Below are 12,114 nucleotides of genomic sequence, written 5' to 3' on the forward strand. Positions count from 1 at the left end.
ATAAAACATATCATATCTATATATTTATTTTTTTACTGAATTTTTCCCTTTTTTGTTAATATATATATATATACCTCTTGTATATTTGCATTTATATATATATATATATGTATATATATATATATATATAGTTCCTTCATCCGGTATTCTGTTTACACGCTATATATTAAATATATATGCGGTGTACGTTCTTACGCGCTAACAAGGATTAACAATCATCTATACGATTCTTTTATTCGACGCAACGACACGCGATTCACGTACATGGCTGGCTCCTCGAAATTCGTCGAAACAACGGGAAGAAGAAAAATAGAGTGCGTCACGTGGCGATTCTATTGTATATTTTGGGATGGACCATCGTACTTGTTCCTTTTCATATAAGTTCGTTTTGTCTCAATAATCGAACATTCCGCCAATTCAGGCAACGCGAAAACCTTCATCGTCATAGCAATCAGACATCCTGGCTACCAATGCGAGAAAAATACGAACGTTTGACTGTCGTTTCCGCGTTGTTTCCAGCTGTTGGAATTAAAAGTTGAATGTTCTGTCATGAGAACTTTCTCATAATCGAAAAAAGCTCCTTTCCTCTTCTTTGTTCTATTACTCATGCGACACGAAGACGTGATCAAAATTTTCTTCGCCAGTTAATTGTTATTACGTATACGCTTTGCCATCCTGAACCTCATACTTCCAAACGACAAATATCCTATCAAATGTTAATCTCGATCTTTCTTCCTCTTCTTTTTTCTTTTCCAACGAACGGGAACAAATACATCTTTGTTTCGTGTACCGTTCTATTCTGTCCTCTTTTTATATTTCTATTTTGTTTTATTTCGAATTAGTCCGACTCTTTCTCGTTCTTTCTTCATATGTTATATAACTATATGTACTCACGATTCGAAGATCGCGAAGCAAACGAATTTCTTAGTACTGACACGTCCACGACATATGGTCACGGGAACGTGCGTAATACGTCCACGGTACTCGTACTGCCACCATACCATAAAACTAAGCTTAAAAAGTAAGAATCCGCCAGCGAGTCGATCGCTGGGCCCAAGTGAATCGGGTTATTCAACGTATCAACGTTTTGATTCGTTTTCTCAGTCTGTGCTCTCCTAGTCCATGACGAATTAAAATACGAACAAAATAATAATAAAACGAAAGGAGATGAAAAAAAAAGAAAATAAAAAGCTGTATATATGAATGTTTGGGTCGTTAGGAGGTGGAACATAGTACATTAGAGACTCAATAAGCGCGACTCGCGAACAGAACCAGTTGTCCGTGTATTTAGCCGTTCGTCTGCGAGTTCTTGTAAATGTATCATAAACGTGCTACCAACGGACGCCAACAGTAATTAGATGGGAGCTTCGAACACGACAGACCATCGCATCTTTGTCTTTCTTTCCCTCCTGTCTTCTTCTTCCTTTTCTTTCTTGTCGTTTTCTCTTCGGTTCTTCCCTAAGAAGAAGCGAAGTCAACAACCGTGCCGGATTCATCTAAGTTTCACGTTTCCGTTCTCGTTAGGTGTGTTAAATCTCGCGATGTGCACGCCGGTCTCATTAAAAGGAAAAGAAAGAAATTCGTAGGTGTCGCAGTTACCAGTCGCGTGTGCGAGATCGAGAATTTCGGTTTTGGTAGACAGAAACACGTATCGTCCGTTTTCACGAACAATGTGTATATATTTAGCTTAAAACGAACGACGGTACACGGGTCGATCTATGGTTTCGCGGTGAGATTCAAACAACCCGCGATCATCTCTACGATTCTCGCGTGTCTTCTTCTCTTTTCTCTCTGTCTCTCTCTGTTTTTTGGTAGTTTCGTGTCTTTTCTATTTTTTTCTCTTTTTTAAACCATTTTTTTTCTTCGTCGAGTTTTCTTTGTGTTCTTTTCTTTTTTTCTTTTTCTTCTTTTTCTTTATCAATAACTTTATAATAGGCAGTGTTCGTTTGAGAAACTGCTACAGCAACACGCACACACGCATACACATGCACGTACGAAAGCGTGCGCTCACATACACACGCGCACGCAGCACGCACACATACACACACGCACACACAAAGATACGAATCTTCGATAGAAATTGAATGTCTAGAATAATAGCACGGCTTTTATACGCAGCTTGAAACACGTTTTAACGCGACGTCGTTTTCCATTCCCTCCTTCGTATCATTCCTTTTTCTTTTCGTTCCCCTTTTCGAGTTCGAGAAAAGATCACTGGACGCATGCTGTATGCCGTTACCACCCGGAACGGATTGCGCGTACATTTTTCTTTGACGATTAACGTTTAGCAGAAGAGAGAATGCGTCGTACTAAAAAAATATATGTATATATGTATATATGTATGTATATAATACATATACGTATGTATATATGCTTATCGTTTTGTTTCACGTGGAACATCCGACCGCGAAAATTTCAGGCTCTCGATCGATACGTACGATCGCGTTTGCCCGTATAGGAGCGGACCGTGTCGCTTGGATAAAAAAATTGCCCGCTCTATCGCACGCGTCGTCATCGTCCTCTTCGTCGTCCACAATGTTATTAGCGTCTTTGTCCTTTGTCGTCCCGTTTCCTTTCTTTTTTCTTTTTTCCTGTTTTGTCCGTTTCTTACTTTCTCGAAAAATCGATGCTCTACAAGTGTGAAATCCGGGAACGAAACGACCGCCAACAAAATCCAAGAATATCTTTTCCTTTACTTCGCTGAATGGTCTTACGCGCGTGATGAAACGACGGCGATTATTAGCAAAGCACGTACTATCGAAACTCAATAGAGTTCCAGTAGAAACGATATCATTGTACACCGTTGTACAGTGTCGAACAGCGGTGATAGAAACAGTTTTATAGTGAGCGGTAGTAGCAGCGACACATTAGTAACAATTGCAGCAGCAGCTGGTGGTTTGTGTGTGTGTGTGTGTGTGTGTGTGTGTGTGTGTGTGTGTGTGTGTGTGTGTGTGTGTGTGTATCAGTTAGGTGACGGTGACGTACTGTCCTTTTGTACTTGTTGCGTGTGTTGCGAGTCGAATTGGTATATCTGTCGAAGGAATCGCGATTTCATTCCCGACGAGGCTTGTTCTCACTGTTGACGAATGGCAACCAGAGTCTCGGTCTGGCAACCGGAAGAGAGAAGGTCCCACGATCGCCGTGTATCGGCGATCATCGAAATTACAAGTCCACCGGTAGCGTGGTACATCGGACGATTTGCATCAGAGTCATTTTTATGCGAAATCACAGAATGACGCAGCATCGGCAGTATCGCTGCCGTGACGCTCCCGCGCTCGGCGGCGGTGTCACTGGAGCGAAGTACGCGTGGACTTTAATGTTGGGCAAATGTGCCTGAAACAGAACGAATCAAATTGTTTTTTAATTTAAAACAAAAAACAATGGAGGAAGAAGCGAACAGAATCGTTCCGGGATTTCGGGAAAAATTGTTTGTTTGCTTTGTTAGTATTCACAGTTAGGCTATCCTGATTAAAATGCCCTACGTAGAATCTTTTCATTTTTATGGTATCATATTTGGAGACAAATTTTTGGAGTCAAACGAAAATTCAGCTGAACAATAAGAAATTTAATACGCTTGGACCTAATTAATTGATATGTAAGTACCGTAATAAATATAATAATAAATGATGCTTTTAGTAGATACTACATATACTTGAAACTCTCTGTGTTTTTTATCTTTTAAGTAAAATTCGATCGCACGAAGAGAAACAAAGACGAAACGAAAATGCTTTTTTATGTTTCAATTAATAGGTAGAGCATTTTAACTAAGAAAAGAAGTAAAGATTTCACCAGTTTGAAGATAATCCTTGATTATACGACATTTTATCTATATCGAGTCGAAGGACGTTCAACACTCCATAAGCGAAATATTATTTTCGAGGATGAAATTAGGAACGTATGATACGGTACTCTGAGTCTACGTATGCCAGCTCTGGTGATCAGTTGACAGTCATAAAGCTCGATGCGCTTGAGATTGTGGCAGGCCTGTAGAAGATGATCGAGGCTAGCATCTGTGATGAGGGGACAATTGTCCAATTCCAACACCGCCAGATGTTCCGCTGCGCACGGCGAAATGGCCAACTGTCGGATGCCATCGTCGGTGATCAATTCACAGTGAGACAAACTCTGCGTAAAGAAAGTAACCGATCCGAGAAATTAGTCATTTGCATCCAAAACTATTTCTTTTATCAAGTTCAATCTGCGTCCTCGTTGAAGCAATAACCGGGAGCTTTTTGTTGCTTATCGTTGCTGCATTTTGCAGACAATATTCAACAGATATCATTTTAAAAAGTTTTATTCATACCGAGGCAACGAACGTTTGGATTTTATTTCGGTTTCTTCCCTTTCTTTGGTCCTTACTTCACTTCGAAAGGTAATAACCAGCAGTTTTTGTTACTGGCGACAAAAAGGCGAAGAAACATAGGGAAACGTTGGGTGATTTTTTCAAGAAACATGGAGCATCGACGTTGCTTCGACGAGAACACAGCTTAAGGTTGTTCAAATCCGCTTACCAGTTTCTCCAACCCTGGACAGCCCATGGCCAGGTGAACGAGGGTGATGTCTGTTATTAAAACGCACTCTTCTAGGTCCATCTTCTCTAGTAATCTGCAATTCTGAAATAACGAAGAGAACGTGTCTTCCAGATATCACGTGTGTGTTTGGAATCACAGTGAATTCAGTCACGTTGATCAACTCACTTTGGCGAGAGCCTGAAAGCCCGTGTCGGTGAAATGAGTGCAAGCCACGCATTCGAGCACGCTAAGGAGTGGACAGTGTTCCGCCAGCGTGACCAAAGACGCGTCCGTTAGATTAGGACAATTCGACAGGCAAACATAATGTAATCGTGGACATCGTTCACTGAGTTCTCTGACTGCGTCATCCGTTATATTCTGCAACGAATTCGTTATCATGAATCACACGCCAAATAGAAGATAGCTTTCCAAATAGATTCAGCGTCGCAAAGAAAGAAAACGTTCGATCAAATATTTCAACAAGAAACAATTTCTAGATTTCATCGGTTTGATATTCATTACGACGCCCAATCCGTAATCTTTACACTCGTATGCTTGGCCTTGTTATTCGATCGTAATTTCTGATTAACCGGGAATTTCATAATACGCGCGATAGATGTAGACTACGGTTAGATGATGTATCTATTTTGACGAGTTGTTGTTCCGACAAATTCTTCAGAGCAAGCAAATACATATGTAGAGTAATTAGAATAAAGTATTTGTACACAGCCTTAATAGATTCTACATTTTAACTTTCATAGTATCAAATTAGTATGCATAATTATATGAAAATATTTGTAAATGGTCCGGAAAATTAATGTACTTGGATCTAATTAATCAGTACGTAAATATTATAATAAATACAATCACGTGCAAATATTTTTTGCCGTCGATGAGTGTACACATTTCGGTCTTTGGATATCTTGTTCGTCGGAACACGCGTCTACTGTGATCATAGCTTTAGAAACGATCTAGAAAATATCCAGGTGACCGTAATATCGAGTCCCTGTTGGCAAATCATACGAGCGCTAAAACATGGAAGTTACGTTAATTGCATTTGCAAGTACCCTGCATTCGTGCAAATTGATCGCTTCCAAATTGTGGCAGTAGCGGGCGAGACATTTGACAGCCCTGTCTGTTAACTGTCGGCAGCCTTTGCATAGAAAGCTACGGAGTTCCGGACAACCTCTCGCCAACGCTTCGACTCCCTTGTCGGTAAGTAACTCACACCAGGACAGATTGATGTGAGTGAGAAGCGGACAACCATTCGAGAGATCCTTCAGGGATATGTCCGTTATCTCGGGACACGAGTCCAAGTTTAGTCGTTGAAGTTTCGAACAGTGGCTGCTTAGGGCGGCGCAGGTAGTGTCCGAGATCTTTTTACATTGGCTAAGATTCAGTTCCTCGATATTGGTGCAGGACTGAGCCAACGTGCGCATCGAATTGTTGCCGATGCTCTGGCATCCCCTGAGAGACAGCTGCTTTAGAAAACCTCCGCATCGTCTCGATATATTTTCTATAACTGGTCCCTGCGTTTCGAACGTTCTAGTTAGTTTTGCAACAAATGAACGATCTTCGAGAAAGATTTTTCTCTGGGCGATCAACGCGTTGTTTACCACCTTAATGAAAAGGTTTTCAAATCGGATCTCGAAGAGATTCGGTAATACGCGCTGGATCAACTATATTTAAAGATTCATAGTAAAATCGAGTTCGGTAAGTTTACAGTTCGACGTAACATCGTTCATCTTTTTGCCATATGCTGAAACGAAAGCAGAGAGAAATGGCGAAAAACTTGGCCGAGTGGTAAACAACGCGTCGAAGGTTCGATTTACCTCCACGTCTCGTTGGAAATCGAAGAGATCGATTCTTTGCCAATTGGATCCGTCGAGCGCCAACACGTTCCAGGCTTTGCTTACTTGCGCGCACCGGCATAGCGATACCACGTCGAGATACGAAAGAATTCTGCCAATAGTACGTACGGTAATTATGTTACACGTTTCCCGGTCTGACTATTCTTTCGAAAAGAAACTCACGGCACCATCAAGAAGGAAATATAACAACGATAATAATAATAAAATAATAGTAACAATAACAACAATAATAATAATAATAATAATAATAGTAATAACAACAACAACAACAGCGATGAAAATAAAAGAAAATAAGAAAAGAGGAGAGTCGTTTAAGCAAAGTAGGTCGACGAAAAAAGAAAAAAAAAAAAAAGAACAACTGATACAGGTGTTATACGTGTTACGATACCTAAGCAGCAATTCTTTTGGCAGTTTCTTATTAATCTGCGCCTCGTCGTCATGAAACACCCATGTTAGCTGGAACCAAAAAAAAAAAGAAACAGACCCGAATAAATTCACCTCGAGACAATTGTGAGATCGTTTCGTTGGGGATTTAGCGGAAGATGAGATCGAGCCCGCGGTAACGCGAACACGAGTTTCATTTTCAAAGGACACAACAGCGTTTAGCAGATGATAACGCAAAGCGAGAACAAAGTGACATGCGTGAGAGTACAAGTTGACCAACCTGCATGTAAGACTGCTTCATGGTCGTTACAGGGTTGTTGTGAGTGTGCGATTGCGACGTATAATAACCGGCCTGATGATGGTAATGGTGATGATGTTGGTGATGATGATGATGATGGTGATACGATGGATGCTGTTGCCTCCACCATTGACCGCTTGCACCGGAATCCTCAACCGCTTGTACCCCTTGCCCGACCTGGCCCCCTCCTCCCACGCCCACGCGACTTACTTTTTTCTAGAACAATGATCATTATCATCGATCATGGAAATCCTTCGCTTTTTACGTAAATCCTTATCCTACTAATATCAACCGTTATAAATTAAGCGCGTTCCCTTCTTGTTACAATCTTTCTCTCTTATAATTTTGTACGTCTGTCACGTGTATCAGATACGTTTTTCATTTACCATGTTCGTGTAGGAAGACGACGCGGGAACAACTAGCGAAATGTTTCGTTGATTTCCTAATTTTTATACCAGTTCGCAGCGACATAGTTGAAAAAGAGAACGACCTGCTAGATTTAAAATTATAAGAGTTTCCAAAATACGCGATAAGCCCGCAAAGTTTCGTAAGAAATTATCTAATGCTATGACAATCAATACTTTTGATATACGAGAACTTTCTTTAAATGAAATTGATCGATAATGAAATTTTCCTAAATGATAATATATGCGATTCGTCGTATCGCACTCCTGTCTTTTGTCTATGTTCTTTCTACGTTCTATAGTTCCTTAAAACTCGATACTCTCGTAAATTTTCAAGATTGTACGTAACACAGAGGATTAATTCTTATTAACGTTCTCTCTCGACCAAGTTAAGTAGAAATCAGAGCGGTGCATTGAACCGCCGCGTTCATTGATTTTTGAGGTATGGCTAATAAATAGTTAATAGCATAGCGACGTGAGTTAAAAATGATACCCTTATTCCGACTTCTAAGCCAGCAATCCGAGAGAACGGAACGGTCGCGAGATCAATACGCGATCCGTTTTATCGATCCTTCTATAAATAACGTTTCGCAGTTTCGAATCTTCTAACGTGAATACAAAATAAATGCAAATCGGCTAAACAAGAATTCAATTCTAGAACACCGCTCTTGACATGCTAACAACTTCGTTTAACGTTTCAGAAGCAATGTGGAGGGATGAAACGAAAAGGAAATCGACCTGTGGATCGAAGGCAGCGCAACAGTTTTCCGATAGGATTGCATTAATTACCTCCACTCCTCGTTGATTTGCACAAATCATCTGATAAATTAGTATGTACGTTGATCGTTGAATTTTCAATGGATTAGCGAAAACGCACTTGATGTCGACGTTCAAGAGGCCCAGTGCGCCTCGTGTTCGTCGATTGCGTCAAAAGGTATAGAAACTGGCGATGTTTCGTAAAACTATCTGAACGAGAAAGAAACGAACAATCAAGCACGGGCTGATTCTATGTGAGAAAATAAATCGAAAATATAGAATAACAATTTTTTAGACGAACCGAATTCAAAGATCGAAGATCGCAGTCATGTCTTACTGAACAGAAGTTCTCTATACTAATCGAAAAGATAAGACAAATTTCCATGATTTCAAGGAAACGTATTTTATAACAGTGCAATAATTAAACTTGAATTCAAATACCATAAAATTGTAGAATATATGTAAGAAATCAGGATAAAAAATACTCTGAATTTCACTTCATAATTACAATGTGAAAAGATAGAATTCGATGATCTACAATAAATTGAAAAAAAAGTAACGTAAATGAAACGTTGCCTCGTAAATGATGCATAAATTTTCTATTGTGCATGTAATGATAAAACAGAATTCTGCAGTCGGCGAGGAATGAATTATTACAACAGATTAAAAATTGAAATTTATACCTGTATTTCTATCGTATCAGTTTATATAAATGGCATGCAACGACGAAGAATCTCTAAGGTTCGCTCACCTACCACGTCACCTGTATGTGACCTTCGATGACCTTGCGATGTAGGTCACTGAACTCGTCCTAACATCTTAGTTAGCCCTTTAGCTCGCAATGCAGCATCGGGGTATCATGTATTTTTAACATGGATCAAATTCTGCACCCGATTAATATCTACGTACCTAATAACCATCTAATAATAATTACTTTTGACAAGGCTTTCTTGTTTGAGCAAATTGCTTAGACTCAAAAAAATTACATTTGCATTATTATCACACACACACACACACACGCGCGCGCGCGCGTACGCACGCTTCTTTTTTTGTGTTATCTTGCATTACTCAAATATATAAATCGTTGGAAAATAGAGAAACGCTCTTTTTCATTAAAATGTTTACTATAACATTGGGTTGGAAATTGTATCACGTGTGCAGAAGCGTCATGGAGTCGTTTTAGATTTCACGTATGAAAATAATTTATGAACGGAAGCATCTGTGGTACCAATTTTAGACGACGAAACAATCGTACATCGGTATAATACAGATACGTTTGACTTGAAAACAACAAAATATAGCATACAGTGACTCGCGAAAGTGTGTATTTGAATAATTATCGTGACAAACTTTTGTGCAACGAGACACGACTGGTTGCATCAGTAAAATTTGAAAGCAAGTTGGAAAGCATTTAATAAGAAATTAATATGTATCGTGAATAGTAATCTTAAATATATATAATAAGTGTTAAAACGAAGGCTTATCGATATTAAACGAATAATTAAACGTGACAATTTTGTAATTTCTGTATACAATTTATAAATCTCAAATTTCTTTTAAATCTTCCTAATATGACTTTTGATATGATCACGATAGTTGCGCCTGATTAGAATGTTTATCAAAATCTTTCGTAAGACACGCGGATTATATTTACGAGAGGTCGCTAGAGCTACGTTCGAAAACTTTCGTCAGTGCATAGGTTTATCAGTTTTACTATTTTTAGAGATCGATTTAATGATTTTGGAGTTAAAGCGTTAAGTACAAGGTTTGGTTCGTAAGCTCGCCTTTAACGATCGTTTTTGTATGCAATCCAAGCTACGGTTCTTTGCACGTGAGTTCGAAATTTCAAGAAGATTGTATCAATCGCCGGCGCGGTGTAGAGAAATCGATCGACCATTCGATGGACATTCCCAATGTAACGTCATTCGCGAATACATCTGTCCGACGAATCCTTCCTGCGAAATCATTTCTTCGTTAAGAAACACGTTGCGTAAGCCGATACGAACATCGTATCGATTTATCGCCGTGTTTACACACGCGACCGCATTGTTCCCTTTGTTGTACGTAAACCGGATGTTTTTTAACATTCTCGTGATGTTCCTTCCTGATTTCAGGAGAAAGTGTACATCAAAATTCGAATGTTAATTCGATCGATTTTGCAAAGATTCCTTGTGCAACGCGGAGAGATCGACGAAATTAACGTGATCGCTGCGTCGGATCGCGGCATAATAAAACGCGATTTAATGATTGCGCTTCGGCGCCGACCATGTTTATTATCTAAGAGAGAACCGTTCCATTTGGATCTAGAGGAGATACAACGGGTGACTGCTGTTTCTAACGTTCAAGACCTCCAAACACACGAGGGAGGTCCAATTCTAAATCATCGCGAGATACACGCCATATCAATTAATTACGCGTCCGTACACGATGCTCGTGCAAGAGTATTTGGACACTCGTCGTGAAAGAAAACTTTTATGCGTATATTGAACATACGACGTAAAACATTTTGAAATTTCGACTGTCATGATCGTAATGTGCTGATCTGTGAAACCAAACTGATGATGGATATCAATGTTATAGAATATGTATTTACACGTTGCAAACACACGGTTCGCAAAAATCAACAAAATATTTGAACAGGTTTTCCAGGTTCTCGAATTTGATTTTCTCGAGAGTATATTCGTAAATTCATTATTCCTGGTCTTATTTTCAGCGACAGAATCTCCCTTCATTTAGGAATTGTACCGATTTCTAATTTAGAACAACGATGTACCTGTATATAGCGTGAAACATTGGTTGTCTTCTATACCTTGAAAACTAAAACCTAGCAACAGATTACACATGTATAGGAAAAAGTTACATACTCAGAATCTTGACCCTGGCAAGATATTTAAAGGCCATGGAAGTCGGCCAGGTGTTCAACCCTATTCCGGATAATTAAAGCGATGATACATCCGTACACGACGATTTCCTCCAATTCCAAAGTTTCGATCACGAGGAGAATATTCGGATAGAAATGGACACAGCGGAGAAAACACGAGACGCCGAACCAATGACTCGGCGGAGAAACATGGTTGAGATCACGAGGAAACGCAGGCCAACGTCGCAGATATCTCCGAATTGGAGACTCTGATCAGCAATGCGCGCCGTTTCTGTTTACACACGAGCCACGTTAGCCAGCCGGATAGACCACGGTCAGCCAGTTTCCCTCCAAATCTGCAAGGTTGCAACGTGCTTCTTGCAACAATCGAACAGCACCGCGTGGCGGACAGGCCACGTTCTTCTTCGCTACAAACGTACGGTGACAAAGGGAACGACGAAGACGACGTGGATGGATGCACGGATCCGTTCATCCGCGGCACTTCGACGCGGAACAAGGATCCGTGAGCGTAAAAGGCACCCACACAAATGAGACGCTGCACAGACGGATAGGAGGGGTGGTAAGAGAGAAGGGAGGGGAGGGCGGCTGGGAAGGTAGAGTGGGGAGGTAGGTAAAGACAAAGACGCGAAGAGACAGAAAACGGATTCGAAAATAAAGAGACGATTTTTCGTGACAATTGTTCGATTGTTTATCAGGCGAGGACAACGCTCATTCATATTCTAATAGCGTGTAACGATCGTCGAATGAGTAAGAGAGGTACGATGTGAGTGAAGAAAAAAAAAGAGAGGTAGCGAGGTACGAACCTCGTCGTTGACAACGACGATATTCTTCGAGTTTGTATAGGATACATCCATCGAAGATGGATCGAAGTAACCCACAACTGGCAGAACAGCACAGTTTGAGAGACTAATATCCGGACTGCGTATTCGACAACGACGATAACGACGATAACGACGATGACGACGATGACGACGATGACGACGATGACGACGATAACGACGACGACGAC

At 40.3% G+C, this 12,114-nt stretch overlaps 1 protein-coding gene and 1 long non-coding RNA gene across 3 annotated transcripts in view; one reads left to right on the forward strand and one right to left on the reverse strand.

The window, feature by feature from the left end:
* Positions 1–386: 386 nt before the first annotated feature.
* LOC100740964 (F-box/LRR-repeat protein 2) overlaps positions 387–12,114 on the reverse strand; it is a 13,177-nt gene continuing 1,449 nt past the window's right edge. Inside the window, exons 2-9 of one of the 2 annotated variants that reach the window (XM_003493909.4) lie at positions 7,047–7,280; positions 6,771–6,838; positions 6,344–6,473; positions 5,579–6,040; positions 4,698–4,889; positions 4,512–4,613; positions 3,910–4,125; positions 387–3,333 (exon numbers count right to left, since the gene is read on the reverse strand). In XM_003493909.4, the coding sequence (XP_003493957.1) occupies positions 3,226–3,333; positions 3,910–4,125; positions 4,512–4,613; positions 4,698–4,889; positions 5,579–6,040; positions 6,344–6,473; positions 6,771–6,838; positions 7,047–7,280 (1,512 nt within the window). In that variant the 3' untranslated portion in view covers positions 387–3,225. The remainder of the gene's footprint in view (positions 3,334–3,909; positions 4,126–4,511; positions 4,614–4,697; positions 4,890–5,578; positions 6,041–6,343; positions 6,474–6,770; positions 6,839–7,046; positions 7,281–12,114) is intronic. The other variant, XM_003493910.4, reaches the window with a different exon arrangement.
* The window catches only part of LOC117152389, a 1,817-nt gene continuing 1,447 nt past the window's right edge, over positions 11,745–12,114 (forward strand). The window contains exon 1 of the long non-coding RNA XR_004462766.1: positions 11,745–11,861. This is a non-coding gene — a long non-coding RNA (uncharacterized LOC117152389). The remainder of the gene's footprint in view (positions 11,862–12,114) is intronic.

Source organism: Bombus impatiens, unplaced genomic scaffold, assembly GCF_000188095.3.
Source record: "Bombus impatiens unplaced genomic scaffold, BIMP_2.2 scf_1349, whole genome shotgun sequence".
In the NCBI taxonomy this organism is placed as follows: Eukaryota; Metazoa; Arthropoda; class Insecta; order Hymenoptera; family Apidae; genus Bombus; species Bombus impatiens.